Source organism: Chaetura pelagica, unplaced genomic scaffold, assembly GCF_000747805.2.
Source record: "Chaetura pelagica isolate M959 unplaced genomic scaffold, ChaPel_1.0 scaffold82, whole genome shotgun sequence".
Lineage (NCBI taxonomy): Eukaryota > Metazoa > Chordata > Aves > Apodiformes > Apodidae > Chaetura > Chaetura pelagica.
The window spans coordinates 3,529,480-3,549,435 of NW_009952990.1; the positions used below are offsets into that span (position 1 = coordinate 3,529,480).

General features: G+C 37.1%; 1 protein-coding gene across 1 annotated transcript in view; it reads right to left on the bottom strand.

The window, feature by feature from the left end:
• The window catches only part of CTNNAL1 (catenin (cadherin-associated protein), alpha-like 1), a 48,286-nt gene that overhangs the window by 9,573 nt on the left and 18,757 nt on the right, over positions 1 to 19,956 (bottom strand). The window contains exons 4-11 of the mRNA XM_009996519.1: positions 16,493 to 16,612; positions 14,151 to 14,240; positions 13,412 to 13,582; positions 12,219 to 12,419; positions 9,974 to 10,060; positions 6,366 to 6,524; positions 5,450 to 5,542; positions 5,023 to 5,173 (exon numbers count right to left, since the gene is read on the bottom strand). Coding sequence (XP_009994821.1) covers positions 5,023 to 5,173; positions 5,450 to 5,542; positions 6,366 to 6,524; positions 9,974 to 10,060; positions 12,219 to 12,419; positions 13,412 to 13,582; positions 14,151 to 14,240; positions 16,493 to 16,612 — 1,072 coding nt within the window. The remainder of the gene's footprint in view (positions 1 to 5,022; positions 5,174 to 5,449; positions 5,543 to 6,365; positions 6,525 to 9,973; positions 10,061 to 12,218; positions 12,420 to 13,411; positions 13,583 to 14,150; positions 14,241 to 16,492; positions 16,613 to 19,956) is intronic.

The window sequence follows — 19,956 nt, forward strand, 5'->3', positions numbered from 1 at the left end:
GCCTGCTGGATGGGAAGACCCTATCCCACAGCTCATGGCAGTCTGGTGAGGTTCCCTCTGATTGGAAAAAAGGGAACATAGTCCCTATTTTTAATAAGGGGAAAAAGGAAGGCCCAGGGTACTACAGACCAGTCAATCTCACCTCTGTGCCTGGCAAGGTTACAGAGCAGATCCTCCTTGTACAGTTTGCTAAGGCACATGGAAAATAAAAGAGGTGATTGGTGACAGCCAACATGGCTTCACTAAGGGCAAGTCATGCCTGACCAATCTGGTGGCCTTCTACAACAAGGCTACAGAGATGGTGGATGGTGCAGAGCAACTGATGTCGTCTACCTGGATATGTACAAGGTGTTTGACACTGTCCCACATGACATCCTGGTCTGCAAACTGACAAGGCATGGATTTGACAGATGGACCACTCAGTGAATAAGTAATTGGCTGGATGGCTGCACCCAGAGAGCTAGTACAGAGAGCTGTGGTCAATGGTTCAATGTCCAAATGGAGGCAGGTGACAAATGGTGACACTCAGGGGTCAGTACTGGGATCAGTGCTGTTTAACATAATTGTTAGAGACATGGACAGTGAGATTGAGTGTATCCTCAGCAAGTTTGCTATGATACCAAGCTGTGTGGTGTGGTTGACACCCTAGAGGGAAGGGACACCATCCAGAGGGACCTTGACAGGCTGGACAGGTGGGCCAGTGCCAACCTCATGATGTTTAACAAGGTCAAGTGCAAGGTCCTGCACCTGGGTCAGCACAACCCCAAGCACAAATACAGGCTGGGGGGGAGAATGGCTGGAGAGCAGTCCTGAGGAGAAGGACTTGGGCGTAGTAGTTGATGAGAAGCTCAACATGAGCCACCAGTGTGTGCTGGAGCTCAGAGAGCAACTGCAGCCTGGGCTGCATCAAAAGAAGTGTTGATCAAAGGCCTGGAGCACCTCTGCTATGAAGACAGGCTGAGAGAGTTGGAGCTATTCAGCCTAGAGAAGAGAAGGCTCTGGGGAGACCTTACAGCAGCCTTCCAGTATCTGAAGGGACCTACATGAAAGCTGGGGAAGGGCTTTTCATCAGAGAGGGTAGTGATAGGACAAGGGGTAATGGTTTTTAAACTGAGAGAGGGGAGATTTACATTAGATATTAGGAAGAAATTCTTCACTATAAGGGTGGTGAGTAACTGGAATGGGTTGCCCAGGAAGGTTGTTGATGCCCCATGCCTGGAGGTTTTTTAAGGCCAGGTTGGATGAGCTTTTGTGCAACCTGGTCTAGTGGTAGGGTTCCCTGCTCATGGCAGGGGGGTTGGAACTTGATGATTTTTAAGGTCCCTTCCAACCTTAATGGTTCTATGATCTGTATACCTGTCCATCAACTACTGCTGTCCCAAATCCTCATGATCATTTAGCTCCTCTCAAATCAAGTGGGCAAAAAAAAACCAGAAGGGGGTGGAGAAGGAAATCAGCTTTATAAATCATTCTCTTTTGACCAAGACAAGGGAGCGATCCAGGGTTTATTCACATTCTTCCCCAACATGCTGAAACTGTAAAGTTAGAAGGAAAAAAAGAAACTGAGCCCCAACAGACTGGATCTACTTTCATTAGGTGATCCATTTCAAAATGAAAGAGCCTCAAAGTATCTAATGCAAACTAGTACTTCTTAGCTCTCTGCACAGGCCATTGGGAACAAACCAATCCCTCCACCACTGAAACAAACCTCCCAGCTGCCAGAAGCCACCTTCTAGAGGAGCCCAGCACTCTTTCAGCCCACACCAGCCACAAACATGGTGCAGAATGGTCTTCCTCACCATTGGATTTAGAAGTGTTTTAAGAGTAAAAAAAAGAAACCCAGCTGTACCTCACTGTACTGTTCTGTATAGCACAGAAACATTTTCAAAATACTTCTGAGGGTTGTGGGGCTGTGGTGTGCTCATCAGCCTCCCCCAGCCCTATATGTGTGTGCACCCCCCTTCCCAAGAAAAGACCACTAGAATTTGGGCATAATATGGTGCAATTATGTTAAAATGGAGTAAACTATTGGTTAATTTCCAAGCTAGATCTGTCTCTCTACCCAATGTGAGTTTTGAATCTTACTATGAGAAATACCTAATTTGCTGATGCGAAAGAAACACTGGATAAGGAGTTATGCAACTGCTCATAAAAATAAGGAAATGAGTATAAACAATGTAAATCAGTGTAATCAAAAAAGTGAGTCTTTTATTTCATGTGTCCAGCACATTAAGTCACCATTCAAGTTTTGCCTCTTAAGCTGTATTCTGAACTCTCTAACAAAGCCAAACATTTAAATTGGTAGTACAAAAATACAGTTTTTTAAGCTGAGAAGGAAAAAAACCCACCTTCTTACTGTAATTCTATCTTTTCTTACACAATCACAGTTCTACTAGTAATAAAGCACTTGTTACACTTCAGTCTGTAAAATAAAAACACTTTTACAAACCTCAATATTAAGACAAGTATCACGAGTTACAAGAATAATATAATCAGTCATAAGTCATGTTTTCTAGAAGAAAAAACTATTGAAAGTGGCAATGTAACTTTAGAGTATTTTCTGGAAGAAAAAAGGTAGCAATATTTTGTGTGAGGTTTTTCTTTCCTTTTTTTGACAAGAGTCACTCTGAAGTCCAAGAGAAAATAAGCGGAAAACAAAAGATAAGCCCACAATACAGAGGAAAACCTTGTAACAGATGGGTGGATATAGGAAATTGAATTATTTCTAAGGAGATAACAAACAGTAATATGAAACAATACAGATTCAGAGAAAAGTCTTTCACTAGCCTAGGCCACAAGACAAGGAAAACAGACATGATTTCTTGAGCATTGTTTTGGCAATACAAGACCTAATACACCCAAGGCCATATGAAGAATACAAGCTACACTTACTGTCTTACCAATGGTGGTACCAGAACACTTTATGCTGAAAGAAAGGCTGAGGAAACAAGAGACAAACAAGAATAGACTCATCTGGCTATGCCAAACAGCAGAAGACAGTCATTGCTCCCAGACCCACACACACTATAGCCTCTAACATGTAACACATACCCTTCTTTTCTGTCTCCTTCAAGCAATAACATTGGGTTGCCTTGTGAAACAATGTTCTAAAGAACCTTAAAGTACCACTTGTGGGAAATGCCTATTATCTGCTGACAACAGCCACTAAAGAAGAGCTACAGGAGAACCTAGGAATCTGCAACAACACTTCTAGAACTATTTGTTTGGGGAGCCAAGGATATATGCTTTGCTGTGGATGTATCATTCTCATCCTATGATTTTAAAATAAAGGTTTTTAGAGATATATACTATATTTACGTTCTTGTTTAAAGTATTACATATACTATTACAATATATAATTTTAATGTATAACATAATCTATATTTTATATATGTATACATACACATGCACACATACATATAAATATATAAAAAGGTTATCATTCAACCCTGCTAGACCATTGTACAAATACGGAACAAATTACTGCATGATCACACCTGCAAACTCCAAATATACTGTAACATTAGAGTAATACCATGTTTTAAGGTACATTATATAAAATGTAATGCTATGTTTAAACAAAGTCAATATGTCCTTGGCTCCCAAAACAAAAAACCCACTGAAATTTAAAAGGCCCACAAACAAGATCTCTGATTGCTATACACCTTTTTATAGCATTCCAGACCAAGGTGGAAGAACAAGTAGGATAGCAATCATGTATTTCTCAAATGCCTCTAGTTCCCAATAACCTGTGCTGCACACAATTATTGTAAACCCACTCAGAATTTCAATATATATTTTCCTTTTACAAGTCTCCAGGCTTAGGCACACATTGATCTAGTAACCAGCAGCAACAATTTAATATATAACTGCCCTGTGGTTGGTTGTTTACTGTCCTCACACCAAAGCTGGCAGAAAAGAACAGCTTACATAAAAAACCTGATCAAGTACAGAAAGCTAAACTGACAAAATAAACTCTAAACATGAAAAAAGGTCTCGTGTTTATAGCAAGATGAAGTACTGTATTCTTGATGAAGTGTCATCTAACCTGAATGAGGATTTATTTTTCCTGTATCTTAGATACAAAATAATGAAGTCTCTGTATTTCAGTAAATCTAAACTTTTAAAAAAACCTGAGTGATTTTCTTAAAAATACAAGACATTCATTATTATTATACATTACATTCTATCTGTATGTAAATATATATTGAAGACTGAAACAAACACATAGCCACAAGTAGTATGACAGGCTACAATAAGACATCATCTAAAAAAAAATTGTTAGATAAAAATGAAAAACAAAATGGCTTCCATTTTTAAGGTAAATTACCCTATGCTAAAAGTAAACACAGAATATTTTTTCTTAAGATTCCAAGGGTTTCTTCTACATGTTGTACAAATACCAATAAACTTACCAACCAGAGAAAATTTCCCAAGATTGTGCAGAGTCATCAGGGATTCCATCCAGAAGAAAGGACAGCAGTTTAAAAATCAAATAACTACATTCACTACATTATGAAGTGAATACAAGGCAAGTTGACAATATAGAATACTTATATATATATATTGTCTAGAAATACAGGAAATTAACTCAATATGTTACACAATTCAAATTATAGCTTGCTTGTCACAAACTGAGATGAAAGCCAAATAACCCTAATATCTGGACACCACTGGCAAAGAGCTGTGTCAAATATTTTTTCATCCTTTCAGCAGTTCCATTTGATTTTGCTGGAAATAACCACAGTGTGGAAAGTTAAACATGCCTAATTTTACACAAATAAGGCCTTTAAATTTTTGGCTGTTTTTCTTCAAAGAAATCCAAGACGCACCTTAATTTGACATCTGTACAAAAACAATGTATTTGCGTATTACCACCTAGACTCCACATTGCCATATGGGATGTGGGCCTATTTATTGTACTCTTTTCTTAAGAAAACAGTATTTCCTGAATCACACTTAAACTATTTTGATGACATGTTTTGCAAACTACATTTTTCTATTTGTACATAGCATTCTTACCTCTTCTTCCTTCAAACACATCATTGATTTCTCTTAACAACAGAGACATGTCACTCAGTTGAGATTCCCAAGCCTCACAGAACACCTCAAGATTTTCTTTTGCAATCTTGCTAGATGGATGCAATGCCAGTGTTTCTGCAGCAGAAATTATCTGGATGGAGAGTAAAAAAGTCCAAAGTATAAGTCCAAGTAAATAATGTTGCAAATGAATTAAAAAATGCCTTAACAGGCAAACCAGTAAATTCAACTGTTACTATTATGTCTTTGTAGTGTATTCATATGACATTTGCAGGCTTGTGCATCTTTTTAGCCACTGCCCAACATTAAAGTGTAACTCTTTCTTAGAACTGCTTGAACAGGTGTCCAAAAATTCATACAAATAAGTTTTATTTATGTCCACAAGTGGCCAGGAAAAAGCTATGCGTACCTGTGGGCCAGTGACCTGAAAAGTATCTTCTGCATGTATACAAGTGATCTCAAGGGGCTCAGTTCCAGAAACATGCCTCAACAAGCGACACATCTAAATATTTTTTAGAAAAATATGGTTTCATTAATAGAGAAAAGGTGCACATTCACAAACACTTGCACACACAAACACAGTTATTGATAGTCCTTTCACAAACTAATTGGGAACTGTGCAGATGGATGTTTCTCAGGGAGTGTATCAATAAATCACAGAAGAAGAGGACATTAAAACAAAACCAAAAAATCCACACTGGTGATTTGCCAGTCTTGGAAGTTCAAGGATTTTGCTTCTGCATATTCAAACTTCTGAGATTAATCCTAAAGCCTCGTAACAGAATTTTTTACAAATGAATGAGTTTTAGATTCCATGCACATATAGCCTTTGGCATCACTATGTTACAATGATACATCTGTCTGCTACTGGTGCAGTTAATTCTTCTCCATCTTAAGTCCACAGTATGAGACAGAGTTTGTGTAAGTTAAACAAAACGACACATATACATGTTTTTGAGTAACTCTTTTTTAAAAAATAGAATTTAATAAATAAGAGTATTTCTTGCTCCACAGTATTCCTGAAAACCTAAGAAAGGAATTGGAAAGTTCTATTTCAGTAGATACCACAATCTATGCTCTGAAAAGGTCAACACAAAACTCATGTAAAAACAAGTTAGGGCTGTACATCCCTTCTACAACTGTACACCACAATGATGCCTTTGGCTAAGACCACACCAAGAACAATGCCGAATTTTAAACTATACTAGGAAAATAAAGAAAACATTACAAAAAAAACTCCTAAGCCTTCCTAAATAATAGATTAAGACGAATCTGGCCACTCATTTTCCAATTGCCTTACAAAATGAAAACAGCCATGAACTCACCTCAACAAGTTGTTCCTTCTGCTCTGATAGCTTGCAAGTATATTCTGCTACAGCTTCAAGATTTCCTTCTACTCCTGTGACTTTTAATGCTTTGAGAACCATATGATCTGTATGGTATTTTAGCAGATCTGCTGCCAAAGATGTTGCTGCACTGTGGACCTTGAACAGCATGAAAAGGAGATTAAAAACTTGCATTCCATACCAAATCAAATAAACTTAACAGACAGATTGATTTTTCCAAGTAGTAAAAAACTTACTGCCATGAAAGCCCATATACACCCTGCGTATTATATGGGGCTTTAATTCTTCAATTACTATTCAAAGATAAAATCCACCACACTCCAGAAAACCCCACAAGAATCAAATACGGAGAGAAACAAAAGACCAGCTGGGTAAAATCTGAACATGCAGTTATCTCACTGCTGCTTTCTGATAATGCTACAGCTGGGGAAAAAACAGGTGCATGAATTTGTGGGGCACCAGGTTCAGCACAAGAATGGCACAACAGCCACTCTGCTTCTCATGAAGAACATGAGAACAGTGAACTGTGTGAATCAGACTGAAGCCACACAGAATATGAGTCTATAATATATTAGACATTAAATTCCTATGAATAAATTGAACTCTCAGTGATGCAAAGAAAAGATTGAATTTAATCAGCTTGTGACACAGTCTTAGAAAAGTTAGAAGCACCTTTTCTGCAAGGAGACTGAAGCCAGGGATGGGTCTTGGGCAAGTCTCACTCTCCCCACACTTCCAACAAGTGAGAAGAAACTTCCCCTTGAAACACATCCCTAAATCCAGACATACTTTCAGCCCCATGGAGCTGCTGAGACTGTACTGCGCAAGCCTCTGCATGACAACTGCTATCAGCAACAGATGCTGCTAGTCCTAGTGACTAGTCATTGCAGGTTTCCCTATGCCCTGTCATCAGCTCCATTTCAAAAACATAGGTAACAATAGAATAGCAACCTCTTTAGTACCGTAGAGCATTCTTACACTCGTAAGACTACTATGAGTCTTGTAATACTACACTCACTTTGGTGGACTGCACTGAATATGCAACAAACTTGGCTGTTCAAGAAGGAAGTTATTTTTCAAGTTCTTACAAATTGAATTAACTTGAAATTGTGACATTAGTGTGCCTTGCCTCTGTAGAGAAAAGCATGTTTACCAGAACAGTATGTTGGGGTTTTTTTATTCCATTGGACTCTACCTATTTTCACCCCCATCCTCAGCAGTACTTCCTTCACAGTCCAGAATTAAGGGGCCTTATTTGTTTGTTTTTTTAATTTCATACAAGAAACCTGAATTGTTGCCTCAAAACCCCTGGCACATTTATTTTATTTGGGGAGGGAAAGCTACGACAACATGTTATAAACTGTTTTTATAGCTGTGCTCACATACCATTACAAATACGAACAAACGACTGAATTCGGAAATGCAGCCAACTCTGAAGAAAAGATATCTGCAAGGCTTGTAATAGAGCAGGAACTGGAAATTCTCATTTATAGATGGGCTACACAGAGATTACCTTCTCATTAGAGAATCTCTTCATCCTGATCTAACAAAGAAATTTACTTCTACTTCATGCTGTCTCTGATCATTAGCAGGAAAATCATCTCAGAGAAGGAACATACCTTTTGCTTTTTCCATAAAGTGACAGAGATGGGAAAGAACTACTTTTAAAAAGGCTGACTTGTGTTCTCAGCCACTCAGGCTCTCAAAAGCATTTTAGTCACAAAACATACATTTTACCAATAGAGGTGCTGATTGCTGACTGACAGACTGCAGCACCCAAAGTTTGACTGAGAGGACAGTCCTCCTCTGCCATGTACAGAAACATGGCTACTCTAGGAGCAATCCAATCACTACACAGAGAGCAAGGAAAATTACACAATACTCTAAATTTACTCCTATGAATAGTATGACTCCTACATATTTAAAAAAAGGCTTTTACTAAGCAAGCTCTCATACTCAAGAGGTCACCAAAGCAAGTCATACAGAACTTAGAATTTGTTAGTTTAGAAATCCAAACCCACTCAATTTGCTCCACAATTTCTACATCAAAGTGCTACTTTTTCACCTGTATTGTTTTTAATATGGAGCTACACTACTGGGTACAGGTAACCCAATATTCTGTATTTTGTGCCACCTCAGTTAGCTGGTTTACAGAAGGTAATTTTCTACTGTTTTCACCTCACAAAATTATTTAAGTGTGGTAAAGGTGTAGTTCTTTGGTGCATTACACTTTCATAAATAGAAACCTGTGTGAAGGACAATATGGTAAGATTTACATTTATGGAGCTGCAAGATAATACAATATATTGATTATTTATTCCACATACTATATTCCAGCCACCTTTGGCTTTATGATCTGTGCAATTACATAGTTTCATACCATTTTGCCTGAGAACCCTTCATCCTCATTCAGCGCTCAGGAGCAACGTTACCCAAAAAGGACAATCTTACAATTAAAGTAGCTGAATGTCAACCTGGAAAACCCTCTGCTACTGACTTCCTAAGTAATGGTGACCAAAGACAAAACTATTAATGAAAGTACAAAAATCTGTACCCTCCATTTTCTGGGGTCCCAACACGCTGCCCGACAGCAGAAGTGCAAAGCACTTAACAGCAACTGAAACAGATTCAAAGCACTGCTCAAATCTTCAGGACAGCTGCAGGAATTATAAGATGGAAGATGAAATGTCTTATTTTGCTTCTATTAAAAAATATACAGCAGGAGTTTCTGAGCCATTGAGGTTTTTCTAGTTACAGCAGCTGAGAGCTCAGTCTGAGCAAGTTCATCATACTTCTCTAACATCTTTGCACTGCTCTATAGCCAAGTACTGAAATCCTCACTGTCCTTAAGTCTTCGTTTTCTAATATGTTTAAAGAAACATAATATGAACCTAATATGAGGCAGCTGAAAAGATATCTGAATGCTCTGCAAATATTTCAGGAGCTGCCAGAAACCAGGAATTCTATATTTGGCTCAAATCTGTGGAACAGACAAGGCATCAATGCTGCCCATTAAAAGGGGGTGGAAAGGAGAACCCTGATCATCACCAAGTGCAGTCTATCCTATGTATCAAATGAAGCAGCTATCTCATTTGTGTATGCAAGTTGACACCCAGAATGCTTGCATGTAGGAAAAGAATGATTTACATCAAGCACATACACTGCCACCAACTGTCTAGAAAAATACCTGTGTATAAGGCAGTTGTAACACATTTCTGCCATAGAAAGCAATAGAATAGGTTAAGTGTAAACAAATAGCAAATGTAATTTATTCATTCAAGCACACACTAACAAGAAAAAGTATTTAAAACAGTAATTAGTATATATATAGCACTTATTTCTAAACAATTCTCTTTTTTATTGTTGTCAGAGTTAGCAAAGAGCCTCCATATTCAACAGATTTCTAATCAGTTCTAAGTAAGGACACATAACATGACTAGCTTCCTAATTTAACTGTGATTTAGCTACTCTTATCTATAAACAGACACTAGCCTTTCTGGGCACAAAATCCTATTTTACAACTTCACATGCAGTAAGTAAGACATTCAAGCTTTTATTTGGCTCATGCTTGCTTCAACTAGACTTACCTCTCTTTTAAGTTCATTCATGCATTGGCATGTTTTTAATATGGCTACTTCCAAGTCTTCCATGAGATCCTTTGTCTTCTGGTTTTGCTACAAGCCAAAGAAGGCAACCAACAAAACATTTTACTAAAAATCCAGCATATCTCACCTTTACATCATGTATCACTACCTTAGGTTGCTTTAGAGACAGCCTATTCTTTCTAAAGTTAGTGTTTTTACTGTTTTCAATTTGCACATGGTAGGTATTTTCTACTTGAAAAAATATTTTATAGAAATATTTATCATCGAATCTAGAAATAGTGATGCAAGCTAATTGACTGTTTCTGAACCTCACTGAGCGTTTTTTAGGAAAAGGTTTTTTTAGGCTTTGCAACTTCCAAAAATCTTCTCTCTAAACACCCTAAGGTAGCGCACTGGTTTAAGGCTTTTTTTTAAAAAAAAAATATTAACACCTTTTAAAAATAAAGCAATACCTAGAACATTGTACCAAATGTTCTATTTGGAATTACAAAAAGGTTACTTAGAGCATCCTTGTGAGACTTTAGCTTGTCTAAATTAAACAAGCATAGTAGCTAACAATGTTTTGTTGAGGTAGCTTAAAGACAGACCACCCGCTTCTGCAAATAGCACCTATCTATGGAACAACCCAGATGTCAAGACACATACAAGGGCAAAAGAGTTAAGTAGCAGTGACTTCACATTCTCCTCTGAAATACACTGGAAACAATTATTCCAGGTGGGACCAATTAACATGTACATGGCTGCAAAAACATTAGCCTCTCAGTCTAAATTAACATTCACACACAGCAAACGTATGTAAGTATAGACTTGCACACTCTCCATTTGATTCAAAGGAAAAAGAATCCACCGAAGCCATATGAACATTTTCTGAAGTGTTCTTCTCCGGTTTAAGTCTCAAGGCTACCTGTCCCTCAAATTTGATGCTGTCCCTTAAGTAATTTGTACAAAAGTGTAACATCTCAAAATCACTTTGGAAACAAAGAGCATAATGTTTCACACTCACTAGACTGTCCCTTTTATCTCTTCTAATTATTTAATGTGCAGGGTTTTGTTCCTTCTATGTGGCACTTTTTAAAAAAAAACAAAACAAAATACAAGTTAAATAATTTTCTAGACAAAATAAGATTACAGGAAAACCTAAAACAAAGACAGTAGCTTGCAAGCTTGTGATCTTATGAGCTCAAACATACACAGGAAGGATTCCAGAAACATTTAAAAGTCAAACAACAGCATTAGATTATCTGTTGTGCTGTGTTTTCATTAACCACACAGTAATACAAACAAGAGCCGATGACTGATGTCAGTCTAATTTAGACCTGACCTAGGTTACAAGACACTTCTTTTTTTTAAAAAGCCAGTTACTCAGCTTACTAAGTGGAAGTACAGTGGTTAGAGAGGGTAATAACTGGGCAGTCTAAGAGCCCTACACTTCCCCTTGCTCATGTATCCCCTTAATCGCAATATTTTTTTTCAAGTCAACAATCCCACTTGAATTACATTAAGTCCCTCAGAAAATATTCAACCTCTGATGAAGCTGTTGATCTGAAACTAAAAAGCCACCTCAGTAAGCTGATGCTCTTTTATCTGCTCACTGTGTCTTCAGTTACAGCAAGGCTGGGTTATTTATTAATGAAAATACTTAATGCAGAAGCACACATGTGCATGCCCCAGTATTTTCATGGCTCATATATATTCATAGTCTTCTACTAGACTCGTTTCTATTGCTTGAAATGCAGCATGTGTTGCTCTCTTTCCTCTACCTTCTCTCTTAACAAGATTTATAAGTCTTTTTTTTAGAGTATTTCCCTTTTCAATAGTTTAAGTGTTTTCAGTGTTCTGCTGAAAACAAGAAACTGTGGTCACTACCATGGGTTCAAGACAATTTAACTATCTGAACAACTCAACCCAAAGATGTAACTGTTTAAGACTGAGCAATGATAACTCCATTCATCTTCTTGTTTTTACTTAGAGCTTCATTAGCATTCGGCTACCACAGCTAGTAGCCTAAATTTAGCCATCAAGGAATCAATAAAGCAATGCCATTGGGGAAGGGGGAGGACAGAACATACTGAAGCTGCAGAAGCACAGAACAATATCTAGCTTCCTTGATCAGCTCCCACTGTGAGGAATAAACAGTTCTCTCTTCCTAGACCAGAAAAAACCACTGCATTAAAAATTTCTTTCCAAAGTAGAGGTGAAAAGATTTACTTTGCTAAAAAGCTCTTACAGCTTGCATCCACACTGAAACCAGCTGCTCTAGCTCCATTTTAGCCTGCTTAGACAGCTCCAAAATGTGTTCTCTGTGCTCATGGCTGGTATAGGCCGAGTCTGTGAAGTCCTCTGTATGTTCCAGGATAACTTCAAGCATTGTTGAAAGGTTCTCTTTTGAGAGAAAATAAAGATTCTCACGAAGACCCTCCACCTTATTCTGAAAAAGAAACATAACAGTTCCTTGCGAATGTATGTGGTTATAGAGTTGTGAAATTTTCTGTGAAACCAGAAAGCAGATGCATTATTTTACAGTTTATTTTTGTCCTCAGTGTTTGGGTTTATTTTTTAATTATTCAAAGTAATGATTTTGCTTGTATCCAAACATCTTTTTTATGCTTAGGAATTTTTTTTAAATGTAGTAATACTATCAGCAAAGTACTGGGCACTCATCAGAAGTAACAGCAAACACACTACTGTTCTCCTGCTGTCAAAAGAAGTTTTTAAGTTCAGTTATGCATCAGAAATTACTTGAGTATTCTGAAGTTTTTCCACATCCATATAATCTATTTTGAGTATTTTTACTTAAAAGTTACATGTCACAAATTGAACAATTTGAGGCACAAAAGTTTCCACCAAATTTTAAGGGGGGTAGGATAAATAAAAATAATTTTTAAAAAATCAAAGTGACAGACTCCAAAGAAATGAGACACGGTTTGTTCATTAACTGTTCTTAACTAAGTATGAAATTTAAAAGAGACTTTATCAGGAAAACACAGACTGAGCTACAAGATACAATTTCAATTCATAACATTTCCTTTGAACAACAGTTTGCTCTTTTAAATGTCTGAATATTTGTGTGCAGAGTTAAAAATACTACCAATTCTAAAGCAAGAATTCTTCAACCACAACTATTTTAATGAGCATCTGATTACTATCCTGATGCTTAAGCTTATTCACTGTTCAAGACCTCACCTCAACAAAACATGAGAGTTCTGAATGCATTCTGATCCAGGAGGAGATGGCAAGTATCAGAAGGTGTATTTTGGCAATGACAATGAAACTATAATTACCTCTTGTCAGATTCTCTTACATTTTGGGACAGACACATCTCCACCATTTGGAATTTAAATATTTATATATTTTTTCAAAATTCTGGTTTTAATGTAACTTATATTATGCTGTAGAAAACAATACCATTTCTATTCTTACCTTGAATTCTTTGATGCCAGAATATATGCTGATGGGGGCCACTTCATTTTCTCCACTTGGTCTAGAATCAGTTACAATTTCTATTACTTGTTCCAGAGCTAATCTCATCCGATGAAAAACCCCATCTTTGTTTACACGAGCAGATTCACAGTCTGGATGCCTCAGACAAGTCTTTTTAAAGAAAGCAAAGAAAGTATTATGAAAGAGTACACATGCATCATAGTGAAATTAATGCTTCCTGCTAAGGCAAGATTTAAGAATGTGTTAGAATATGATAAATGAGTAGACTGTCAGTCTGGAAGAGGGTAGATTTGGGTTGGACATTAGGAAGAAATTCTTCACTTTGAGGGTGGTAAGACACTGGAACAGGTTGACCAGGGAAGTTGTGGAAGCCCCATCCCTGGCAGTGTTCAAGGGCAGGCTGGATGGGGTGCTGAGCAACCTGATCTAGTGGGAGGTGTCCCTGCCCATGCAGAAGGGTTGAAACGAGATCATCTTTAAGGTCTCTTCCAACCCAAACCATGCTGTGAGTCTATGAAATTATTTCTGTGTAACACAATAGCAGTTTAACAAAACTCATAGCGTTACTCAGCATATGAAGATTTTCCTCTACATATTCTTTTACTGTTACACTCTTTAGCATGCAGTTAAAAGTGAGGCTGAGAAAGAAGAGTTAGCTATTCCGTCAGATGCCATACTCTGTGATTGATCCAAGTTGTGTAAGAGGCCACATCCTCACCTTTGAAGCAGTCAGGAGCATCATGGTGCATTTCTCAAGAACAGACCTAGATGCTGCCATTCTAGCCTTCTTCTTCTCATCCTTCAAATCCTAAACATCAAAAGAAAACATGATCTGAATATTACACAGTACGTAAAATGTTAACTGCTTGTGAGCCTGAAAAAAAGGAAACTCCTTTAGAGATGGATGGTTTGTGAGAAAGCTTCTTTCTGTCTCACAGCTGCTATTTTCAGCTTAACTCATGTTCTAGAACTTGATTTTCAGACAGAGTTTAATGTATGCATTTATTTGTGGCTCTTCAAGAAAGGAAGATCTTGGAGATACAGAGTGTGTTATGTACAATGACATTAATTTTGCTATCTTTATAACAGAACACTATTCATAAAACAGGAAAACAAGGGGAAAAAAATACACCTGACTAAAAAAAAAAAAAATCCTGAAATGGCAGGGGGAGAGGGGAGGCAAGATAAGGCAGAGACCTAAACCACCAGGTTTTCACTGTATGGCAGTGAAGGCAATGTCAAAATAAATCTTTTGTTTACTTGAGTGTTATATTTACTGCATACCAGTGCTGAGAAAGTTTTAACAGGCTAAAAAAGCAATTCCTCTGTAGAAAGGCATTGAGTAGAGGAACTTCTCAATAACATGCCAGAGAGAGGGATATACCTGCAAAGCTGAACTACACCCCCCAGAAAAGTTCAGCAAAAGGGAAAAATTTAAGAGGCGAAACTGGAATGGTGGTGGGATGGAGGGAAGTGAGTAAGAATCCATTGATGTGGAAGAGGGTCTAACAAGAATAAGAACTTACAAAGTTAAAACTAAGATCTTCTCAATGGTAGCAAAGATAGCTGAGCGCTACTTGAGCATTAAAAAGACAACTAAATGGGAACATATTACAGGATGGAAATAATCCCAATTTACACTAGATTAGCAAAAAACCCCAGATACATCATAGCAGTAGTCTGTTTTGACATTTCTATAAAAGTCTTGTTTAGCAACTACAGAAAATTGCTAAGATCAAAACCACCACATTTAAAAAAAACCAAAAAACCAGCTATTTTCTAAAATTCTGACAATACATTCTGATAAATCTGATCCAGTAAGTTTCTAGCTTACTATAATTATACTAAGGAAAAATACTTTAAGGGATGTTTCCTCCCAATAAAACTAACAATGCCACATAGTAACGTAGAAATGCTAAAGTCTGCAGCATACCTACAAAGTCCTGACACAATTAAAAAATACTAATGAAACACTCTTCCCAGAAGAGTCAAGTAGGCAAGAAAGGGAGAGCCAAAGACCAGTTAACACTGAAAACCAGAAACAGTTGAAAATAGTATCATTTACTAGTAAAGCACCTCTCTCTTTCCAAGAACAATTGCTATTAATATTTCAGGGTAAAACAGAGCTCACTTCCAAGAAGGTATTTACTTGAATTATATGTAGCTTTTCCAGAACTGATTTTTTTATACTGAGCAGGTACTTTGCAAAGCAGCAGGGTATGTTGTGGTTTTTTTCACCAAGCTCTCCAATGTTTTATCTGAAGGATGCTCCACCATATCACAAAAATCCACTTCTATATGCATGCAGTTGGTAAACTGGTTATACAAACTGAATTCTTAATCTTGCTGGATACTGGGGACTCTGTACATCCATATCAGACCCTGTTCCATTTCTGAATGGAGGATTTGATTGCCAAGGGGAAGCAACTAGAGCTCACAGCACATGTCCTAAGCTTCAGCAAACCATGTATTTACACAGAAGAAGCAGGAAAAAGCTTACTGTGTGAACGAAAAGCTTTGAAAGAGTAGCTGCATGTGAGACAAAAATCCATTACTCCAACATAAGGGGGTTTAGACCTAAACTTAAAAAAATATTCCAGAATAATGATTTTTAAAACTCACAAAAACAAGAAAATGCTCTGTTAGGATATAAAGAGTCAACATCTGGAGTCTTCTAAAATAATTACTCTGTTTTTAAATCCCTTCACTGTGTGCAAACACAAAATGCTGGTGTCAAGTAACAACAAATTCTTTACCAGAGTAGTAAACCAGTAAAGTTAGACAAAAGACAGTGATCGAAGCTAAAGAGCATCTCAAATAACATGCACTCAGGTTTCTGGAAGATACACAGATCAAACAACACTGCAATGTTTCTCAGCCTGAGCTTTAAAATCAAAAGATGTCCTCTGGGTGGAGCAAGGAGACAAAGCTGGGTTTCCGAGACAGGACATAAGCAATTGTTTTGTTTTGTAATGGTTAATCCCAGAAGGACCCAAATCTTGCAATGAATCAGATAAAAATCATACCTTACATCTCTCACAGCTTTTTATTAATACTTACATTTTGCCTATCTCCAGTTAAATGGGCAAACTCTACCATTTCATTTCCAAACTGGCTGAATATTTGTACAAACTCCTGGAAACTACTGACTTTTTCTAGTTGTTCCATTGTTGCAAGAACCTGCAAGATAAGGGAAAATACTGTATAGTATCAAGATGCTAAACAGAAAACATTACTAAACTAGGAATGTTATTATTTGCAGACGCTTCTAAATTGTGTTGTTTTCAATGCATTTTGTCATATTTAAGAATTAATAACTCTATAGCTGGAAATCAAGTCTAAATTAATAATAATGCCTCATTTAAATGGAGTCGTTTGCTGTCAACCCTCAAAAAACATTTTCCTCACCCTTCCCCATATTAAAAGTATTACAGGATTCAATTTCTAGATTTAGGAAAAATGTTACTGTCATATTAAATATTAAAACATAAGTACTTGAAATTATTCTACAGATTGTATACCTATGTTGTAACTCTCAAAGTTCCATTTCAGATGCATAACTTTCAAAGTCTAAAACCACAGTTGCACAGCCAGACAGGTGTTGTAATGGCTGTGTGCATTTTTTAAAAAAGAAAAAAAAAAAAGCACAGCATTCCATAAAATAAAACGAAGTTAGAAATCAGTTAATACATAGTTTTATACTTTCCACAACTTAAAATATTTTAACTCTGAAGATTTTTATTAACTCTATATAAACCAAAGAACTAAATTAGCATAAGTTGTATCAAGCTCTTACTCAAGATACATAAAAGCATATGAAATCAGCATTTTTTTAAAACATTCACCAATAATTATGTAGTTTCTAAACTACTAAAGCTATACCGCTGAAATCATTACAGTATGGTTTACAACAAAGATTAACATTAGGGTTTTTCAGGTTAAAGGTATAGTTGCTAGTTCCAAAGTGATCTTTCAAATCTGATAGAAGTCTTCAAAAAGGGAAGACAGTCAAAGCAGTTCTTTATTGAGTTTCAGACTTTAGGTAAGACACTGCATGAAAGTGTGATAAACTGTATCTGGAAGGGAGAAAACGTCAACTTACTTTTCCTTTCCTATGCCAAAAGTCTCTTCCCCCAATTAAAAAAACACTCTGTGTACCTAATTATGACAAATTACTCTCTCCATGCAACTGAGGAAAACCCCCCTGGAAGAACCCATTCTTTTGTAATAGAGCAGCTCCTCAATCTCATAGTTATAATGCAGGTAAAGCAAATGTTCCATGAAAACCTATGTGTACGGTGGAACTGACTGCTTTACCATGCAATACTAGACCACAGTATTGGTCTGAGTATCTTATGTTACACAGCCAGTTCCATAAAGGCTGCAGAAAAAGGAATTTCTGTGATTCAGGTATTGGTGCATGAGCAAAGCTCAGGTAGAAAGGACAAGAAAGCTGCACAAAGATGAACACATGAAAATAGCAGTACAGTACATGAGTAGAAAAAGCAGGGAATCACAGGACTGGGAAAGTAAGGATGTTGAAAAATGAATGTGGAGAAATGAGGAAATGTACAAGTTAAGGTCCAACTTTTTATTCTAAGAATGGCCAACACAACAGTAGTAATTATGCTCAATCATTCTTGGTTTAAGCAAGTATAGTACTTCCAGAGTATGGTATTAGTTGCAAGCAACTCTGCTACAGTTACCCTAGAGCAAACTTTTCTGCCATGACAAATCTGTTGTCAAATAAAAATGTCAGTGACAGTGCACACATTTCTATTACAGCTAACAACTCTGGACATTCTAGACAGAACCAATGCTCCAAGAAACTACATACAGGGAAAAAACATACAGACAGCTTTACATTTGTCTAAAAATTATTCAAGAAGCTGTTAAAAGGCAAAATACCTGTGATGTCTTTGTAATTTTTAATTTTAAACTTTGTTCAATATGAAACACAGATAGTAACTAAAATGTACATTTTAAAACACCAGGTTAAAAATATGTATTTAAAAAGGCTTTAAGTCCCTATTAATATCTAAATCAGAACTTAGTTTTGCACAGCTACTGCTGCATTATGAATACGGCCTTTCAGACAGCACTAGGCTGACACCACTTCAGGGCACATCCCTGTTTTGATCCAAACCGAACTGTGCAGCAACACCACCATTATCTGTCACTTCCCTCTTCATTGTTCTGGCACTCCTAACCTGACTGATGACAGCAAGTGGAGCAAGACTTTAAGCTCACTGATGCAGTGACTAAGTCTGATGGACAGTGAAACAAATTTTCTACGGTAGGAAAGATGTGGGCAGGGACAACACACACAATCTAAGAACACAGGGATGGTATATATGGTACAGAGAACATAGAAACAGGAACAAAGTAATTGGTATCATTATCCAGAGGTTGGAGTAGATCACCATTGCAGAAGATCTTAATCCCTTCATCAGTTTATGGGATTGCATGTCCAACCACTAAGCTATTTTTCTGTCCTTTGCCAGTGGTTGACTTAACTACACTCTTGGTTCATGAGAAAGATGATGACAACGAAAATCAAGGTGTTCAGAAAGAGGCAGCAAGGAAACTGGCACTGAAAGTTTAACACTGGGCATTCAGCCTCTAGGATGAAAGTGTTTTTGAGATCTAGAATGGTGATCCGCTACAAAAAGTGAGCATCTGCTCCAGCTGGTAGTACTGATAGTCCTGCTCCTGCCTTTCTATCCTCTATGCCATATTATACTACAGTCTCCAAGTACTGGTGTGCACTCCTTAAGTCTTTGCTCACATCATTTATCTACTACAATATTTCTTACAGGAACTGTTTTACTATCCATCATACCAGTGTCTGACATACTTGCCAGGAGCATGCTCTATAAATATCAGGGTATGCCTGTATAAGACACCATAATCTCTTTTAATTTGGCCCTAAATATCTGAGTTACTCTACTGGTACCACAAACAGAAGGTGACATGCTGAAGCACATGTAGACTATGCATAGAAAGGAGAATGCAGTAAAATCCAAAAAGACCACAAAGACTAAGGTGACTGTGGCAATCAGAGCTGGACACACTCTGGAAAATTACTTTTTAATACCTTAAAAAATAAATCCTGCACCTATGCTTACTTTATTCACAATGTTGTATAGATGAGAATAATTTCATTTGTATTTAAGACTATCATAAACTATACCCTGCTGCTGAAACGATATATCCCTCCTTATCCCTTCACAATACAAGCAGTAAAGAAAGAGGGCTTCTCATCTGGATTATGAGCTGAAGATTAATGAAAAAACACATGCCCTATCAGGTTCTCATTTTTGGAAACATGAAGTTTTTCTATTTTTCTTTTAACACAACAGGAAGAAAAAAAAAAAAAAGAGTAATATTCTCCAGTCAAGACAGTGCAGTACATTAAATAGATTACATATCAGGCTAAATGGGCCTTCCTACACTATTTAAAGCAACTAAGTACTTTCAAGGTAAATTTTAAGACATCACTTAAACTGCACCAAAAAAAATTA